Source organism: Leucoraja erinacea, chromosome 10 (genome assembly GCF_028641065.1).
Source record: "Leucoraja erinacea ecotype New England chromosome 10, Leri_hhj_1, whole genome shotgun sequence".
NCBI classification, from domain to species: Eukaryota; Metazoa; Chordata; class Chondrichthyes; order Rajiformes; family Rajidae; genus Leucoraja; species Leucoraja erinaceus.
Window position 1 is genome coordinate 8402154 of NC_073386.1, and position 20489 is coordinate 8422642.

The 20489-nt window shown below is 41.7% G+C and overlaps 1 protein-coding gene and 1 long non-coding RNA gene across 2 annotated transcripts in view; one reads left to right on the top strand and one right to left on the bottom strand.

Annotated features, from left to right (window-relative positions):
* The window catches only part of ephx4 (epoxide hydrolase 4), a 31934-nt gene extending 11955 nt beyond the window's left edge, over positions 1-19979 (top strand). Inside the window, exons 4-7 of the mRNA XM_055641400.1 lie at positions 1915-2043; positions 13618-13721; positions 15724-15872; positions 18211-19979. Coding sequence (XP_055497375.1) covers positions 1915-2043; positions 13618-13721; positions 15724-15872; positions 18211-18433 — 605 coding nt within the window. The 3' untranslated portion in view covers positions 18434-19979. The remainder of the gene's footprint in view (positions 1-1914; positions 2044-13617; positions 13722-15723; positions 15873-18210) is intronic.
* LOC129700748 (uncharacterized) lies at positions 13775-20054 on the bottom strand. The gene is made up of 3 exons (XR_008724094.1): positions 19960-20054; positions 15808-15906; positions 13775-15129 (listed from the first exon to the last, which is right to left on the bottom strand). It is a non-coding gene; the product is annotated as an uncharacterized LOC129700748 (long non-coding RNA).
* Between the last annotated feature and the right edge of the window lie 435 nt (positions 20055-20489).

Below are 20489 nucleotides of genomic sequence, written 5' to 3' on the forward strand. Positions count from 1 at the left end.
ACAATTATGTTGAAATAATAGGCACATTTCTAATGATGCTTCAGGCAGCAAGTTTAGAATTAGCAGTAAGAATGACGTTGTTCTTTATTCTCCAAAGGAGAGCTACATTTTCCAGGTCTGCTAATTTAACTAACTGATGCGTTAACAAATTTTTATGCAACCATATTTCAGTGGAGGTAATGAGCCCATCCTCAATTACAACATATGTAAAATAACGCTGCTTCCATCAGTATCAGGCAGGGAACACATACTCTTGTTATAGGTCAAGAAAGATGTTTTTAAATATCCTTTGTAGACTGGGTTAACAGATCATGGAAACACTCAGAAGTTTAGTTTAGTTTAGTTTAGTTTCACTTAATTTAGTTTATTATTGTCACATGTCACCAAAAAAAATTTTTTTTTAATTGTTTGGCACGGACTTGAAGGGCTGAGCTGGCCTGTTTTCCGTGCTGTAATTGTTATATGGCCATATGTAGCGAGTACAGTGAAAGACTTTTGTTTACATGCCATCTGGTCAATGAAAACAGTCATCCACAGTGTAGAGAGAAAGGAGAAAGGGTACATTTAGTGCAAGTTATAACATTGAAGTCTGATAAAGTCCAATTAAAGATATGTAGGAAGGAACTGAAGATGTTGGTATATACTGAAGATAGACACTAAATACTGGAGTAACTCAGCAGGTCAGTCAGCGTCTCTGGACAAAAAGGAATAGGTGGCGTTTTGGGTCGAGACCTTTCTTCACACAAGAATGGTTTCAACCCGAAACGTTACCCATTCCTTTTCTCCAGAGATGCTGCCCGACCCACTGAGTTTTTCCAATACTTAGTGTCTGTCTCTGATTAAAGATAGTTCAAAGGTCGCTAATGAGGTAGAGGTTAGTAGCGCACACTCTGATGAGAGGACTGTTCAGTTGCCTGGTAACAGCTGGTCAGGTGGCACCTGTGGAAAGAGAAATAATTATGAATTTATCAGCATCTTCTGCTTTTATTTTAGATTTTCTGCATCGTGGTCTTCTTGATTATCATCCACTTCTTAATTCTGCCTTTCTTTGTCTTTATTTTCCTTTATGTTTTATTTGGTGATAAACATAGTATTTCTACTTGCACTTCCTGGTTCAGGCCCTGTATGTAGCAGTAACCTGGTGGTGAAGGAGATTCACAGGTGCTTGTGCTGGTCACACTGTCCAGTCATCCTGCAGATGGTGTTGGGTTGAAACATCCCTTCAACGATAAAGTTCCTATTCAAAACTCCATGGAATACATTATGCCCATGTGTTTAATTAATGTAGAAACACAGAACTGCAGATATGGCTTATACCAAAGATAGACACACAGCGCTGGAGTACCTCAGCGGGTCAGGCAGCATCTCTGGAGAAAAGGGAGGGGATGGGAGATGTTTTAGTTTGGGATCCTTAAGTGATGAATGGTTGTTGGTGTTTATTCATCACTAACTTCAAAATCTAGGCAGTGAAAGTTTGTTAGGGTGGTTTTTGATTTTTCTTGATTAAAGCCTGAGGATATATATATATATTTTTTTTTTTAATTTTTAATGGTGAAGTTAATCCCAAGGAATCCTAGAAAAACAAGGTTCAAGTTCCCAAGTCTGTAAGAAGCTAATGGCCAAGACAAGCAGCTTGCTGTGCCAATTAATGTTCAGGTTTTATTTTGCCGATAGCGTTCAGGGTCAGGACGTGGTGACACTCCCATAACTACAGAGACCAACTGGATTCTTTAAAAAAAACGCCTTCAGCCAAATGTAACGTGTAACTTGATCTTGAGAACAGCTGTAGAAAGAATGGGATATATTTAAAACCAATAATGATGCACTCTCCAGCTTCCTGTTTTGATGAACATTTCCTACATTTGTTTTCTTTCATTCACCGGCTGAGCAATTTGGTTTTCATCTTTTGTGCAGGCTACAAGAAGTGTGTTCTGATCGGCCATGACTGGGGCGGACTGATTGCCTGGTGTTTTGCCATCTATTACCCGGAGATGCTGAACAGGGTTATTATTCTGAATTGCCCACATCCTGCAGTTTTTAGCGGTGAGTGCCATTTCAAACCACTTGACACCTCTTACCTAATGATAACTGATTGACGTCCTTGAGGTCTTGCAGAGTTAATGGATTTTTCCAGTGAGAGCCAAGCCAAGCCCATATGGTTTAATTTTCTGTCTTTGCTGAGTCGGCTGAGCCCCCCCATGTCAGGACGGGAGGGGCACAACAATTGGCAGCAGCATCCATCCTCCGGGGGTTGAAAATGATACCAGATGGAAGGGAGCACAAGAATGATCATGTTTTTTTTTTAATATTAAGGGTATGAATGAATGTGGGAGAAGTGGAGGAAAGTGTTCTGTTAAAACATTGGCCATTGTCCTGTCCATGATCCTATGTAAAATTTAAAAAGCACACACGGTTACCAACCATGTGTGGAGCAAAATCTTAACCAGTAATTACAGACGAGAGAAAACACTGAGATATGAGAAATAACAAATATATAATATCCTTTGAACTAATTATGTTTAAATATATAAAAGGTTGTTCATAGAAAGAGTATCATTTGTGAACCCAAGAAACATAGAAACATAGAAATTAGGTGCAGGAGCAGGCCATTCGGCCATTCAAGCTAGCACCGCCATTCAATATCATCATGGCTGATCATCCAACTCAGTATCCTGTACCTGCCTTCTCTCCATACCCCCTGATCCTCTTAGCCACAAGGGCCACATCTAACTCCCTCTTAAATATAGCCAATGAACTGGCCTCAACTACCTTCTGCGGCAGAGAATTCCAGAGATTCACCAGTCTCTGTGTGTAAAATGTTTTTCTCATCTCGATCCTAAAAGACTTCCCCCTTATCCTTAAACTGTGACCCCTTGTTCTGGACTTCCCCAACATCGGGAACAATCTTCCTGCATCTAGCCTGTCCAACCCCTTAAGAATTTTGTAAGTTTCTATAAGAAACCCCTAGACCTGTGGAGTAAGTGCCGCTCCACTACCAGTGACATTGTGCCCAGAGTCCATGGGTTCCTCAGCCATCCATCTCCTTCATCCCAGATCATCTTTACCTACTTCCCACTGTACACACACACACACCATTCTGGCTCAACCTATGGACCAGCTCTCAATGGGAATGAACCAACAATCTACCCTCTTGGTCCACAAGTAATAGCAGAGTAGTTGTTTGATCCCCGTAGCTTACTGGTGCCATCTAAACAAGGCTTGAACAAACTGTTTCCTGCCTCCACATCTTTCCTGTAATGGGGCGAACAGAACTGCACCCAACACTCCAAATGCGGCCTAACCAAAGTCCTATGGAGCTGCATCACGACTTCCACATTTTTAATCAGAAATTAAACCCTCCTCATCTTACTCCACAATTATCTGGTTTAAAGTCTATAAATGGGAAAAATAGTCATTCATTCTGACAAGAAATCTTAACATCTTACTCTAGAGATCTAGAGAACGGGACAGGATGTATTGATGTACAGTATCTTCCTTCAGAGGTTTTAATGTTTGCCTATTTTCCATTTGGGTGATCAGCTCTTCTTGTGTCCCTTTTGTTTGTGAAAAGTTCAGCTCTCCTAGACATTTATTTTAATGGAGGAGATGCCTTGGTTTTAATTATCACAGTTTCAACAGTGGGATTCTGACATAGTCTCAAAGTGAATCATCCCTCTTTCTTATCTTCCTTGTGATCCCTTTATAATTTAATTGGTGAAAATTAGTTTCTATTTTTAAAATAGTTTCCTTAATTTGTTTTTGTTCATTAGTGTAACCTGTTTGACATTCCGCAACTAGATTTGAGTAACTGAATTATATAGAACGCAAATGATTAAAGTTAATCCAGAATATAGTTTTACATCCTGGTAGAAGTTTAATCCTGATGGATGTTTATGAAATTATAAGAGTCATCAGATAGGATAGATAACCAAGAGTCTTTTTCCAAGGGTAAAAGTGTAAAAAATCTAGAGGGCATAGCTTTAAAGTGAGAGCGAGTAAGTTTAAAGGAGATGAGGGAAGTAAGTTTTTTCACAAAAAACCTGTGGGTGCATCGATCGCTCTGCCGGGTGTGGTGGTAAAAGCAGACATGAGAATATAATTTAAGAGGCTTTTAGATAGGTACAAGAATATCAGGAGTGAAGGGATATACATCACGTGCAGGCAGATGGGATTAGTTTAATTTAGCATCATGGTTTGCGGCGGGGACTTACCATTAGGAGCGGGGTCCCTCGCCGGGGACCCCTGGAGAGGAGCTTCGACCACCGGCCCTGAGGTCTGCGGTGCTTCTGGCTGCGGCGCGGCGGGAACTTTAAACCTTCGACCGCTGGCCTGCGGCCTACACCAACCTGAAGCCACCAACCGCTGGCCTGCGGCCTACACCAACCTGAAGCCACCAACCGCTGGCCTGCGGCCTAGACCAACCTGAAGCCACCGACCGCTGGCCTGCGGCCTACACCAACCTGAAGCCACCAACCTGGTTACCAGTGGGGGAGGCACCGTTTCAGGACTTACCTGGACTTTCACTCATCTGAACGCCTGCAGCGGTGGCTGCGGAGGGTTGAGGTCCCGACCACGGGGGAAAATGGAGGAGGACTGGCCAAATTTTGTGCCTTTCACCACAGTGATGAATGCTGTGGTGGATGTTTGTGTTAAATTTTTATCGTGTTTTTGTGTGTTCTTTTTCATTGTTCCGCTGCTGGCAAATTCATTTCACTTGCACTTTGCAAGTGACGAATAAAACTGATTGATTGATTGATTGACACTATGGGCTGAAGAGCCTGTTCCTGTGCTGGACTCCCCTATCACATTAGTCATCAAACATTATATTTAAAAATCCAGACCACTACTTCAAAGATACACCTTTCAGTAGGATATAGCACAAGGATTCCCAGATGTTGCTACCCATGGGGTACATTTGTTGATTCTGGATTTGTACATATTTTTTCTCATTGACTGACTGTGTTTGGTTCTGGTATACTAGTATCAGTTCATCATTAGTTGTTCATGAATATGTGAAATCACATTGTTATGTGCTATTAAAGTTGCCAGGGGTAAACAGGACGAAAAAGGTTGGGAAGCCCTGATATAGAAGAATAGAACCAAAGTGCCAAAATAAATAAGAACAGTAAATTTGTACTTAATACCCTTTCAGGCTTAATCCCTCCCTTTACCACCTCCAGTTTAAATTCCAGTTGGAATATTTTGGAGGACCCAAGAAGCAAGAACCAAGAACAAGAATCGCCCTCACTACTTTGTGCGGCATAATTAATCCAGCAGCTAAAGCAGGTTCACTACTTCAAAATCTATTATTCTGCTTGACAACTAGGACTTGTTGTATCAATGCATCCTCCTTGGGTTGCCTGTAAAGAAAATCAATGGACATCATAGCTCCAGGTTCCTTCATCAGACAGGATGCAGTTTGTCACCATTGTAAATCTTGCTCCGTTTCTGCTAAATGCAGGTTGACCCTCATTAGTCTTGGTGCCAAAAACAGAAATTATTTCACATTCATTTTTAATATTCAAGGTCAAATGTGATTATACCATGGCAACGTGCTTCTATCCATATACCCAGAGGATGTTGAAAGATATTTCTGTTGAGGTCAAACAGTGTTTAATTTACCTACTTATTTTTGAAATGAACCAGACAAATAAATCAATCCAAGAGCCATTGTGAGCTGTTCATTGCAAGAAAGAATTCTCTTGAGATGAAGCAAGCCTTTACTTTGCTCCACTTAACGTGGTGTGATGGGAATTAATTGGCACATCCAATTAAATGCTTCTTTTAATGAAACAGGGGTATTTAATTTCTTCACCTCCTATTGTGTTTCAAAATGTAACCTTTTTGAAATTTCTCATTCCCCTGCAGTTCTTTCACTAATAATGTTACACCTGAGATTTCTGACAAGTGCTACTTTTATGAAAATTCACATTTAGGCAGTGTACGTTTCCTACACTGTAATGCAAGAGCCACATAGACGCCAACTTAACCCGAGGCGTTTACCACCATTGCTGGGGACTTCAACAAAGTCAACCTGAAGAAATCGCTCCCTAACTTCCACCAACATGTCTCCTGCAACAGCAGAGGATCAAACACCCTCAATCATTGCTACACCACCATCAAAGACACCTATCACTAACCCTCGCTTCGGAAACCCGACCATTCAGCGGTGCTGCTTCTTCCTGCATACAGGCAGCAACTGAAGAACATTGTACTTCCGGTGGTGCTGGTGCCAGCAGCCTCCACCTTCAGCCGGGGATCTTTTTGTTTTTTTGTTTTTTTAGTTATGTTGATGTGTGTTTTTTATGATTTTTTTAATGTCTTTATGTGGGGGAAGAGGGCACGGTGCGGGGGATACCGTCCTTCAGCCGCTTCCTGGTGAGGACGCGACTATTATTCGAGTCGCGTCCTCGCCCCCCCCCCCCCCCCCCTCCCCCCACAGCGGCCTACCTACCTGGATTGGCGCGGCCTTTCCTGCCGGGATCGACCGGAGCTCCAGCAGCGGCGGGACAGCGCTGGAACATCGCGGGGCTGGCGATGCCTTACCGGGGGTCGCCGTCTGGAGCCCGGAGTGCTGGACCTGCTGCACCGACATCCTGGAGCTGCGGTTTGCGGAGCTCCCAACGCGGGCGGCGCTGATCAACAACGCGGGGTCCTGCGACTCTGCCCGGCTCGACCTGCGGACTCGGGAGCTGCGGACTCCGGCTGCGGGAGGCGGCTGATCGGGAGGTCCGGGCCGCTGAGGAGGAGGATGCTCACCGTCGGGGATCGGCGTCGGCGTTCCACCAGCCCGGCGTGAGGGCCTGAACATCGGGCCAACCCGGGGCGGCGACTGCGGGTGCTCGGAAGGCCCCGACCACGGATGAACATCTGGGAAGATCGGAGGGGAGGCTGGCTGGACAATGGTGCCTTCCTCACCTTGGTGCCACTGTGTTGTGTTGTGTCGTGGACTTTCTGTGTTTGTGCTTTTTTTTTAATTCTATTTTATTTTTTAATATATGTTTTAATATTTATTATTTATTTATTTTTATGATACTGACTGTAAAGGGAAATTCATTTCGTTGTCTCTAATTGAGACAATGACAATATTTGAATTTGAATACAATACAAAGAAAGCACCCCCAGAGGTGAGGACTGTACAGAGCTGGTCGAGGGGGGGGGAGCAGAGAAACAACTCCAGGACTGCTTGGAATCTGTAGACTGGGCAATGTTCAAGGCTCCGGCAAGGGACCTGAATCAATATGCCAAAGTCGTTACCAACTTCATAAGGAAATGTGTGGAGGACTGTGTTCCAACAAAAAACCTCTTCTGAAGACCAGATCCTGGGCATTCAGGTCTGCCGATGCAGAGGTCTATATGAAGTCCAGATACGACCTTGGTAAGACCATCAAAAAGGCCAAAAGGGACTTCTGCCCTAAGCTGGAGGATGAGACGGATGTTCGGCAACTGTGGCGGGGCCTGAATGCAATCACCTCCTACAAGGCGAAATCAGGAGGCAGCTCAAACGACAATGAAGCATCACTCCCTGACAAGCTCAATACGTTCTATGCACGGTTCGATAGGGAGAACATTGATGTGCCTTCCCGAGCCCCCATTCGCCCGGACGATATTACAGTCGCAGATGGCGATGTCAGAAGATCCTTCTGGGGGGTGAATCCTCGGAAAGCGCCTGGACCTGATGGTATACCCGGTCGAGTTCTCAAGACCTGTGTGGACCAACTGGCTGGAGTTTTTACGGACATTTTCAACCTCTCACTTCTGAGGTCTGAAGTTCCCACCTGCTTTAAGAGGGCATCAATAATACCGGTGCCCAAGAAGAGGAAGGTGATGTGCCTCAATGACTATCGACCAGTGGCACTAACGTCTGTGGTGGTGAACTGCTTTGAGAGGTTGGTTATGGTGCCAATCAACTCCTAGCTCGACAAGAACCTCGACCCACTAAAGTTCGCTTACCGCCACAACAGGTCAACGGAGGATGCAATTTCACTAGCTCTTCACTCCGCATTGGACCACTTGGACAATAAAAACACTTACACCAGGCTGTTGTTTATAGATTACAGCTTGGCTTTTAATACCATCATCCCTTCCAATCTGGTTACCAAACTCACGGAACTGGGTCTCTACGCATCCCTCTGCAATTACATCCTCGACTTCCTCACCCACAGACCACAGTCTGTTCGAATTGGCAGAACCACTTCATCCTCAGTAACAATTAGTACGCGAGTACCTCAAGGCTGCGTGCTCAGCCCCCTGCTTTTCTCTCTCTATACTCATGACTGTGTAGCCGGACACAGTGCGAACTCCATCATCAAGTTCGCCGACGACACCACTGTTGTCGGATGAATCACAGATGGGGATGAGTCACAGTATAGAAGTGAGATCGATCGACTGACTGACCAAATGGTGCCAGCACAACAACCTGGCTCTCAACATCAGTAAGATCAAGGAACTGATTGTGGACTTTGGTAGGGCAAGGAAGTGGACCCACAATCCTGTTTATATCAACGGGACGATGCTGGAGAGGGTCAAAAACTTCAAATTCCCGGGCGTGCATATCTCCGAAGATCTTAGGTACACAAAAATGCTGGAGAAACTCAGCGGGTGCAGCAGCATCTATGGAGCGATGGAAGTGGGCGACGTTTCGGGTCGAAACCCTTCTTCAGACTGATCCGAAGATCTTTCCTGGACCCAGCACATCAATGCAATTATAAAGAAGGCACATCAGCGACTACTTCCTGAGAAGATTACGGAGATTCGGCATGTCGAAGAGGGTTCTCCTAAACGTCTACAGGTGCACAGTAGAGAGCATGCTGACAGGTCGCATTGTGGCCAGGTTTGGCAACATGAACGTCTAGGAGCGAAAAAGACTATAAAAAGTTGTGACCACTGCCCAGTCCATCACCTCCCCACCGTCGAAGGGATCTATATCGTAGTCGCTGCCTCAAAAAGGCAGCCAAAATCATCAAAGACCCGCACCATCCTGGCCACACACTCAGTTCACCATTGCCATCAGGAAGAAGGTACAGGAGCCTGAAAACTGTAATGTCCAGGTTCAGGGACAGCTTCTTCCTTGCACCATCGGGCTATTAAACACAACAACAAATAAGCTCTGAGCTCTGAACTGCAAAATACTATTATTGCACTATATTTGTTATTTATTATTATTTTTTTCTCTTTTCTCCTCCCCCATTATGTACTATGTTTACATATGTGTATTTTTACAATACTGGAGAGATTTCAGCATGGAACATTTGAAAATGTCATATCTCCACTGTTTCAAGTAGTATGGTGTTCATTCTTTCATGGATTGTTACTCAAATGGGCAAGAGATAGTATAGATAAAATCAAGTTAGGAATTAAATTAATTCTCTGATTCAACCGGTTTATATCTCAAAAATATCAATTTTTAGGACACCAGAAATGTGACATGCTTTGACACAATGAAATAAAGAGGCAATTTCTGCATTAATTTCATTATAATTCAAAACATTTTCAAGTTTGTTGCTTTGCAGAGTTGCAGGTTTCGCAGTAATAAGCAAAACGTTTGATGAATTTGGCATAATGTGCTCTAAATGGCCATATTCCAAAGCGGAAAACTGTGATTACTCTTGGTGTCCACCCTATTTTAGAGTAACCACCGTTACACCACAATGGTAAATTAAGACCACAGAACATCCCAAGAAGATTGAAAAATTTCTAGCTTGAAGAACTCAATACAAAATGAAATTCTGAGAAGAAAGTAACCTTAATATCAAGATTCTGCCAAAGCTGCTGCATGCCAAAATTAGTTAATATTTTTGGTGTCCACCATCACACGGGTAACACTAGCATTTTGCGGTAACTATATTTCCATCAAATGATGTACCTGCAATCTCTTATTATGTGTGGACGGACAATTACTTCCATAAAGTTTATTCAAAACATGAGAAAGAAATTACAAAAAAATAAATACTGGAAGAAACAGGAGCTGCTTTCATTTTGGTGTCGACTCTTGGACACTGTGTAACGTACGTAACGCATGTTTCAGTAGATAATAGGAATATCGCTCGTTTAGTTACATCCATGCTTATAGGAAGAAAGTACATTTGTATGTTGAAAACAGCAAAAGTGAAGAAACCAACTATCAAGCTTTCATATAACTTTTTTTTATGGTGGACACCAAACATAAAGTGTAAAAAACGCATAGGAACGCATGTTAAACAAGGAATTTCGTTCATTAATGAAATTTTCTCAAACCTCATGAACTATGAACATACAGCCGCTGTGAGGGTTTTTGATTAATCTGAATCATGGTGAAATAATTTATTTGTGAATTATGCCACACTTTTTATACACCGGAATGTAAAAAAACACATATTCACAGATTCTGTTGTGCTGCAGCAAGTAAGAATTTCATTGTCCCATCCGGGACATATGATAATAAAACACTCTTGACTTGACTCTCTTGAACTGTTGGTGTTGGAGGGGTTAGAGTCATAGGTACATGTAGCGAAGAATAAGAAACCCGCCGATGCTGGAATCTGGGCTGTAAAATAGAACTCTTGATGAACTCAGTGGATGAAGCAACATTTGTGGATTCACAAAGTTGTATATCAATGTTTCAGGTCAAGACGGCATTAGGACTGAGAGGAAAGATGACGTATTGCCAGTGTACAGAAGTACAATAGAGAGGTGGTACGAAGATTTGCAGGTGATAGATGGAACCGAATGGGGTAGAGGTGTGAAGGAGATTGATGGGTAGATGGAACCAGGTAGAAGAGGGGGAAGGAGAGGAGATAGAAAGGTGAACTGAAAGATAACGAGAGCAGAAACCAAGTTGGACAGGTGAGTATATGATGGGGAAGAACATCAGAGGTATTCCATCTATACCCGGTTAATCGGCAGGATGGAATTACAGTTCAGCTATGTGAGACCAGATCTGTGGTACTGAACTTTGTATTTGTCTCCTTATTTAAGGAAGATTGTTAATGCACTGGAACAATCAGAGAATGTTCACTGGACTGATACTTGGAAGGTGCAAGTTTTTTTTTGTCTTGTGAGGAATGTTGGGCAGATTAGAGTTGGAGTTTAGAAGTATAAGGAGCTGAATCAATTAAAAAATATCTGCTATCTTGGCAGGGTGAATAAGAAAATAATGTTTCTTCCTATGGAAGAGTCTAGAAGTCATGGTCACTGTTTGAAATAAGAGTTTGCCTGTTTAAAATAGGTGAAAGGCAAAATGTATTTCTCTCAGAGAATTGTAAGTCTTTGGAACTCTCTTCCATTAATAGGTGGTGGATACTGAGTCAATGTTCAATGGTTCTTTATTGCCAAGCACATACGTACAGCAATTTTTTTTTGTATACAGTTAGGGGCGGCACGATGGAGCAGTGGTAGATTTGCTGCCTCACAGTGTCAGAGTCCCCGGTTCAAACCTGACTATGGGTATTGTCTATTCATAGAATCTGTACATTCTCCCCATAACCGTGTAGGTTTTCTCCAGGAGCTCTGGTTTCCTCCCACATTCCAAAGACGTACAGGTTTGTAGGTTAATTGACTATGGTTAAAAAAAAAAGTAAATTGTTCCTAGTGTGTGGGATAGTGCTAGTATAGGGGATAGCTGGTCGGCGACGTGGGCTGAAGGGCCTGTTTTCGCGGTGTATCACTAAACTAATGTTCAGTAAAGTATTACCTTACCTTAGCGCAATCCCCTATTAACATAAAGTGTATAGAAATAATCTTTGAATATATTTACATAGAAACATAGAAACATAGAAATTAGGTGCAGGAGTAGGCCATTCGGCCCTTCGAGCCTGCACCGCCATTCAATATGATCATGGCTGATCATCCAACTCAGTATCCCGTACCTGCCCTTCTCTCCATACCCCCTGATCCCCTTAGCCACATCTAATTCCCTCTTAAATATAGCCAATGAACTGGCCTCAACTACCCTCTGTGGCAGAGAGTTCCAGAGATTCACCACTCTCTGTGTGAAAAAAGTTCTTCTCATCTCGGTTTTAAAGGATTTCCCCCTTATCCTTAAGCTGTGCCCCCTTGTCCTGGGCTTCCCTAACATCGGGAACAATCTTCCTGCATCTAGCCTGTCCAACCCCTTAAGAATTTTGTAAGTTTCTATAAGATCCCCTCTCAATCTCCTAAATTCTAGAGAGTATAAACCAAGTCTATCCAGTCTTTCTTCATAAGACAGTCCTGACATCCCAGGAATCAGTCTGGTGAACCGTCTCTGCACTCCATCTGTGGAAATAATGTCCTTCCTCAGATTTGGAGACCAAAACTGTACGCAATACTCCAGGTGTGGTCTCACCAAGACCCTGTACAACTGCAGTAGAACCTCCCTGCTCCTATACTCAAATCCTTTTGCAATGAAAGCATTTAGGGCAGAAGTGAAGATATTGTTTATGTGAGGGTTGAAAGGTTACCATGAAAAGACGGAACATAGAGTTGGAGTTACAGTCAGCTCTTTGTGTTCGTATTAAATGTTGGAGTGGGCTTATTATGCCAACTATTCCTATTCGTACAGGATGCTGTATGTTTAAATGCAATTTACAATTGAAAAATGGGTAACACCAGCACCAGAGTGTGCAGAAACCAGTGGTTTGATTAAATTTATGAGATTTATAAATATGTTAAATCAGTTTTGTTTTAGAACAGATTGGAGATATAATGATATAAAATATATTACTCGTTATGATCAAATGTTAATAACAGAAAGGCAATTGTCTCTGGATGGAGTGTGTCATATAACCATTGTTGCCGTTGTCCTGGTTGCAACAGTGTTTTGTTGACAAGTTCCAGGGATCATCTGTGAAGAGTCTTTGAATAAATTTGAGTCTCTCAAGCCTAAAGCATGTATGTTCTGCAATGGGCTTTGCTGAAGTTTATAAACCTGCTGAGCACGTCATTTACACCAAGTAATTCAAAAGCATCAATAGCAATGACAGGCCTTCATATTGTAAGGAACTATATAAACAGTTGCCCCTGTCCCACTTAGGAAACCTGAACGGAAACCTCTGGAGACTGTGCGCCCCACCCAAGGTTTCCGTGCGGTTCCCGGAGGTTACAGGTGGTTGCCGGAGGTTGCAGGTAGCGGAAGCAGGTAGGGAGACTGACAAAAACCTCCGGGATCCGCACGGAAACCTTGGGTGGGGCGCAAAGTCTCCAGAGGTTTTCATTCAGGTTTCCTAAGTGGGACAGGGGCATTATTGTCTTGCTGAGTTGTCAACAAAAAAATTAGATACCGTATTAAGGTACCATTTTTGTGGATTGATAATGTACCAAAGTGACACATGTTTATTTAATATACAACAGAAAAGATGCTGGAGATTGCTGTCCTTGTGAGAGGAATTTTCTTTGAGGTCAGCAATAAGGGTCGTTATATTACACAACAATACAGATTCTAGGTCTGTAATGAAATTATTTCTTAGTCAATGTTTTATCAATAGAATCAAAAAAGTGCACAGGCAATGCACTAGATCGATGTTCTCAATGACTGCCTCTGGTTAATTTGCTTCAATAGAACGGCTGCTGTATGTTGCCTGAAAATATGAATTGCTAAAGCATTCCAAAGAAACCCATAGTTAGATGCATTGTCTTAATGTATTGATATATTTTTCACAGATTACGTGATGCGACATCCCTCCCAGCTGATCAAATCAAGCTATTTCTTCTTTTGCCAAGTGCCATGGCTTCCTGAATTTGCTCTTACGATGAATGATTTCAAGGTGAGCGATGATTTAGACATTCAAATTTATAATGTTTAAAAGATATTAAAATTTATAAAATGCAAAAAAATTTTTTTATTTATTTTAGCTTCTAATTCACAAGAAGTCAGTTATATAGCAGTAAATTGTGCGAGATTTATGCCTAGATAATGATAAAGAAAAAACTTTTGGGGGGTAATTTTAACATTGTTTGTGTTACCAGCAGATTGTAGTACGTTTGTCTCTGACATGTAAACTTGGGTTTCAGTTACTCTTAGTTAATGTAGATTTGTTCTTGAACTCTTTAGAAAAAAGAAATACGTACTTGCTTATATTTGCAATTTGAAAATGAGAACTGATTGCAGAATTTATACTTAGCATTATTTTGAACCTGTAGGACAATGGGTTGTGAACCTATTGCACGTACTTCATTGAACTATTGCCACATAAGGCATAACAGCATTATGATATTCGATATCTTCGAGGAAATTTGCATTTTTACACATGCGCATGCACGCACACACACGCACACACACACACACACACACACACACACACACACACACACACACACACACACACACACAGATAATGCACACATAGAAGTATGCCATTTGAAGGACGTGTGTTTGCTCTTGCCTTTGTGCCTATTGTAACAGGGAGAGGGTGAGTTGCTAGTTTCCTCATAGAACTAGGAAATCCAACCTGTAACCTGCACAAAGCCTAAGGCATGTTGCATTGTTTGTGGTAAAACCGCCCTCCTCCTCCATCATTGTAGCAAGCACAAGCAAGTGACTGAACAGAAGAATAGCACAGTTGAATTGACAGGGAATTAACTGAATATCTAAAGTGGCATTGTAGTGAGCTCAGACTTATGATTAAGGTTCCGGCATTTTACAGGGAGCACAAGGCAGATGATGGAAGCATGAATTGACAGAAGATGGGAGGGTTTGGGTAGATTGGGAATGTCATGCAGATGATGGAGAGCATTGGATAGGTGACAAGATGGGTGGTTGAAGACTTTGGCAATGGGTGGTTGAAGACTTTGGCAGAGAGTCAAAGAGCCCATCTTCGTAAGTCCAATGGAAAGGGCAGCTGCCCAGACAAAGATGGTCTTCTTGACTCTGTGGCTGTGGGACAGATAGAGTGGAGAGTTTTAACTAACTCTGAAGCAGGACTCAAGTCTCTGGCTAAAACCAGCTCCTGTACCAGGCCTCGCATGCACAGTAGAAAGATTAGCAAGTGATGACATGCTAATGCCACATTTCTGCAAATGGCTAACAGCCTTCCATTGCTAATCTGTCAAACACAAGAAGCTTCAGCAACAGTTTTGGCTCGTGGTCTTCTGCTCTCACCCGAACATAGTCGTTCAAGCCCTAGGTTTTGGCCATCACTGTCCAAGAAGATAAAATGCGGAAATGTGTAGCAACTGGAGAGACAAAAGCAAAACACCGTGGATACTGACTATCTGCAAATTAAAATCGCAAGTTTCTGTATTAAACCGAGAAATAGTGAGAACAGGGAGAGAAACAGTGCTAACATTTCAGTTTAATGCTTTTTCTTAGAAAAACGTTACTTTTTATGTCAGAGAAAACAATAATCCTGCTGCAAAATGTGGTCTTAAAGCCATAGAGAGTTGCAACACAAAATAGTCTCTTTGGTTCACCGAGTCATTCCTTAGTCATCTATTTACATGAACCTTATATTAATCTCACATCATTACTTTTCCTATATTCTCAATAACTAAATCCCCTGCCCCCTCGCATCCGCTCAACCCCGATGTCTATAGGATGTGGGAAAATATTGGATCACCTGGACCGTACCTTACAGTCTCAGTAATATTAATATGAATCACCACACAGACTGGAGGTCACGATGGAACCTGCGTTTCTGGCGCTGTGAGGCAGTGGCTGTACTAGCTGTGCTAGTGTGTCATTGTTACACATTGCATCTCAGACTAAGTGCTTTCAGCACACTTAATAAACACTGATACACCAATGTTTAACCCTATTTTACACTACAGGTGTTGAAGTACTTATTCACAAGTCAGAGCACAGGCATTAGGTCGAAAGAGTGCAGGATGACAGCAGACGAGATGGAAGCCTACCTGTACATCTTTTCCCAGCGTGGCGCCTTCTCCGGACCACTTGACCACTTCAGGAACGTATTCAGGTATGGTGTGGTAAACGGTTAGAAAAAGCAGAGCCTGTGTGAAAATTAAATGCAGACTTAAAAAACCCTTTATTTATGTCATCACCTATTTGGCTTCAAGTTCATGTTCATGTAGACGTGGTGAATCTCTGCAATTGTCTACCCAGAGGTATAGGTGTTATTGTTAGTATATTATTATCACGTGTACCAGGATGCAGTAAAACACTTTGCTTTGCATTGTATCCCAGCGGGCCACACCTACTTGAGTACAATAGTGCAAAAAAGAAAATAGAGAATATGATACACAAAATAGCTGGAGAAACTCAGCGGGTGCAGCAGCATCTATGGAGCGAAGGAGAGAAGGTTTTTGGCCAGAAGCGTTGCCTATCTCCTTCGCTCCATAGATGCTGCTGCACCCGCTGAGTTTCTCCAGTATTTTTGTGTACCTTCGATTTTCCAGCATTTGCAGTTCCTTCTTAAACAAATAGAGAATATGATATATTGTTACAGCTACAGAGTAACTGAAGATAAAAAAGTACGGGTGCCACAACAAGGTCGTTTGGAAGACTGGGGTACATTCTTAGGATATGTGAGGTCTGTTCAAGAGTTTGGATATAGCTAAGAAGAAGCTGTTTTTGGATCTGGTGGTATGTGCATTCATGCTTACGTATTTTTTGCCCGACAGGAGAGGGGAGAAGTGAGAATGAACAGGGTGTGAGTGGTCCTTGGTTATGTTAATTGCTTTCCAGAGGCAGCATGAAGTGTAGATGGAGTCAATGGTGGGAAGGCTGCTTTGCATGAAAGACTGGATTGCATGCACAACTCCGCAGTTTTTTGTGGTTATTTTGAAAGATCATGAAATTGAAGGCTTTAAGGAACTGGGATAGAAAAGGAAATGAGGCTTAAGGGCATGTTAACTATAATCATACTGAATGGTGCGGCAGGCTTGAGAGAGTTACTCGTGCTCCTATTTTCTTGTGTTCTTATGTTCAAGTTCAAATACATCTATGAATGGGTAGGTTCCCAGCTTGACATAGTTTATAAGGTTTGTTTGCTTTAAAGCAACATTAGAAAGTCTGATCTAGTTTAGTCTCATTTATAGTGATCACTTTTTCTAGTACAAATGCACTGTTATAGTTTATTATCTAGAACTATCACCTTTGGGAGAAAATTATCTACATCAGAACTTTGAATTGTGTCAAACTATCCTCTGATAATCAATACTGTGTAACATTTTGGGAGATCTTGCTATTTTAATTATTATTAATTTTTAATTAAGTGCTTTATAATTATTTTCCCAAAGGTTGGAAAGATGTACTAAAATCTCAGCACTCTTTACGACCAGATTAGGGTATAATGAAGATGCACATTTCAGAGTTACCCTTATCATGTTTTTGGGCAGTTTACTTTTCCTGCACCCGAGTATATGAAATGTGAATGAGGATTTGACTGAAATGTATGGGATCTTGAGGGTTTAAGTGGAGAAAATATTTCTTGTTGTGGGAAAATCAGAACTAGGGACTAGTGTTTGAAAATAAGAGTCATCCATTTAGAACATATAGAACAGTACATGCCAGGGACAGGCCCTTTGGCCCACAATGTCTATGCTGAACAATAACTAACTTCTGCCTGGGCCTCATCCATGGTGCATAACACTAAGACTAGGCCATTTTAATCCCAAAGGCATCCTTGCAGGAAAAGGGAAAGAATCAGAATTATATTTTAATAGAGGGAGTACAGAGAAGGTTCACCAGACTGATTCCTGGGATGTCAGGACTTTCATATGAAGAAAGACTGGATAGACTCGGTTTGTACTCGCTAGAATTTAGAAGATTGAGGGGGGATTTTATAGAAACTTACAAGATTCTTAAGGGGTTGGATAGGCTAGATGCAGGAAGATTGTTTCCGATGTTGGGGAAGTCCAGAACAAGGGTTCACAGTTTAAGGATAAGGGGGAAATCTTTTAGGATCGAGATGAGAAAAACATTTTTCACACAGAGAGTGGTGAATCTCTGGGATGCTCTGCCACAGAAGGTAGTTGAGGCCAGTTCATTGGCTATATTTAAGAGGGAGTTAAATGTGGCCCTTGTGGCTAAAGGTGTCAGGGGGTATGGAGAGAAGGCAGGTACAGGATATTGAGTTGGATGATCAGCCATGATCATATTGAATGGCGGTGCAGGCTCGAACGGCCGAATGGCGTACTCATCCACCTATTTTCGATGTTTCTATGTTTAATAGAGCACAAAAGGAACTGGGCCTATGTTTCCGCACTGTTCGATAGGTAAAAAAAATAGAAGCGTGAATTCCTGTGGATTGTGCATCTAAACTTATTTTAAATGATGTGACCTTCATTTTACAGTAGCCTGCCCTTGAATCAGAATGAGGTGGTGTCACCCACCCTGTTATTGTGGGGAGAAAAAGAAGGATTTATGGAGTTCAGGATGGCTCAGCTCTCAAAGTCTTATGTGAGGAATTGTTTCAGACTGCATGTCGTGCCCGAAGCCAGCCACTGGCTCCAGCAGGACCAACCACAACTGGTCAACCGCTTGATCTGGGCATTTCTGAAGGAAGGCAACCAGTAAAACGTACTGTCACTGAAGTAAGGCACAAATATTTTCAGACGGTTCCAGTGTCAAAAGTAAATGTTTTCCTGCGTCTTTTCACTGTAACCTCTCCTCCTTACACGTGCTGTCTAAAATCTATGGTGCTGACTTAAAGTCTGCTTGTGAGGTTTGTACTTTTGCTGATGCACTATTTACATGTAATGCTGAGCAGTAACTATTTAAAGCTGGGGTGTTCCCAATATGTCCCTACATATATACTTATTAAGATTCCCAGTGACCTCATTTCTGTGCATTTAGACTGGCTGAGGAGTTCAAACAGGTTCAAGTTATCTGCCCTTGGGAGTCATTGACAAGACAAATGAATCTTAAACTGATTCTGATAGGCAAAGCAGGGTTGGGAGGAGATAAAGAGCAAAAACTTTATCTGAAAGGGATCCGTCTTTTTAAAGCAGCATCCTAGCGTATATATTCCTGAATATTTGCACGTGAAAACACCAGCCTTAATACTTGTAAATAAGGAACAGTGATGTCATCATGTAAATGAGTGGTATGTGCTCTTTACTTGGTGGTGCCTTTCACTAGATTCTTCCTCAGAAAATAAATATTAAGAGTGCCATTTCTGAAAATATAAATGGGAATGTTTATATTTTGTATTTATAAGTTGTGTAGATTGATGTTTTTATTGATAAGGATCATGTATTAAACATATTGCTGTAATCACAATCTGGTTTCCATATAAAATGTATATATTCAAGGTAGAAAATGATGAGCAGATTACCTAGCTGTTATATTATATGTACAAAATCGTTATTAAGATCATGGATGATTTTGTAATTAGGAACCAGTCTCTGCAATGCTCCATCCAGTTGGTCATGATGTACCATGGCCCCAGTGTACCTCATCTATAAGAGGCACTGCAGTTGTTTGCCTTCATCGACAGCACCTCCCAAACCATTGTCTCCAACACTTAGAAAGACAAAGGCAGTAGGTACCTCCTGCATGTTTCCATTCAAGTCACAAACCATTCTGACATGGAAATAAATTGCCTTCTGTGGCTGGCTATCTTTTGGCCACAGCACCAATGAATCGTCCTGGTAATTACTTTGTATTTAGAATGTGCTGACATTTTGGGTAGAAATTCTTTCACAATATGCTTCGTCCAAACATTGGCAATTTGTGCTTGGTTTCTGAACGTGAGAGTAATCACACTGTTATTTGATTTGACATATTAACTGACTGTACCTTTCATAGATGATCCCAGGGTCTATTGTTTCTACTTAATATATTTATTGATACCATTAGTGCTTTCGCTTTATTTTTGTTAGCAGGATAGATGAAGTGGATGGAAAGGTTTAAAGGGATAGGTGTCAAATATTGGCAAGTGAAACCAGCATAGATTGGCATCTTGGTTGGTATGGACAAGTTGGGACGAAAGGCCTGTTTGTGCTATATGACTATGACTCTTGGGTAGACAGCTACTTACTGCCATCGATTTTATGTATGTGACATTAATATTTTTTATTGTGAGAGAATTGCCTGCTTACGTTCTGTGACTGAACTTCCTCAGTAGTCTGCTTGTTTGAGGCACCTGGGATTCTAAAGTGGGTCTCTATCATGTTAAATTGTCCAAATACATCCTAAATCTGAAAAATAAAACAAAGTTAAACACAATATTTTCAACAGTGCATGAACTGGATAAACATGCTTAAAGAAATAATATATTAATGGATATTGGGCTAGAACTTGAGCCATGGTTATTCAACTTCTGTTCTGCAACTTGTTCCGCCCATTTATTTTTATGGCTTAGAGGATAGAGAAAGCAGTATGGAGTTTCATAATGAGCCAAATGGCCTCTTTCCTATGTCAATGTTCACCACCTTGTAGTGAGCCAGTAAGGGGGTTAGAATCTTTGAGTGAGTAACATGGACAATGACACTCTGAATTTCTTGTCATTTAAATCAGACAGCTGCACAACACATGAAACATTACGGACATTTATGTTGATCTTTGAGTAGGATTAACTAAAAAAGTGTTGTGCTGTTCAAACATTCCTCAAGAAAACGATTTCGACATT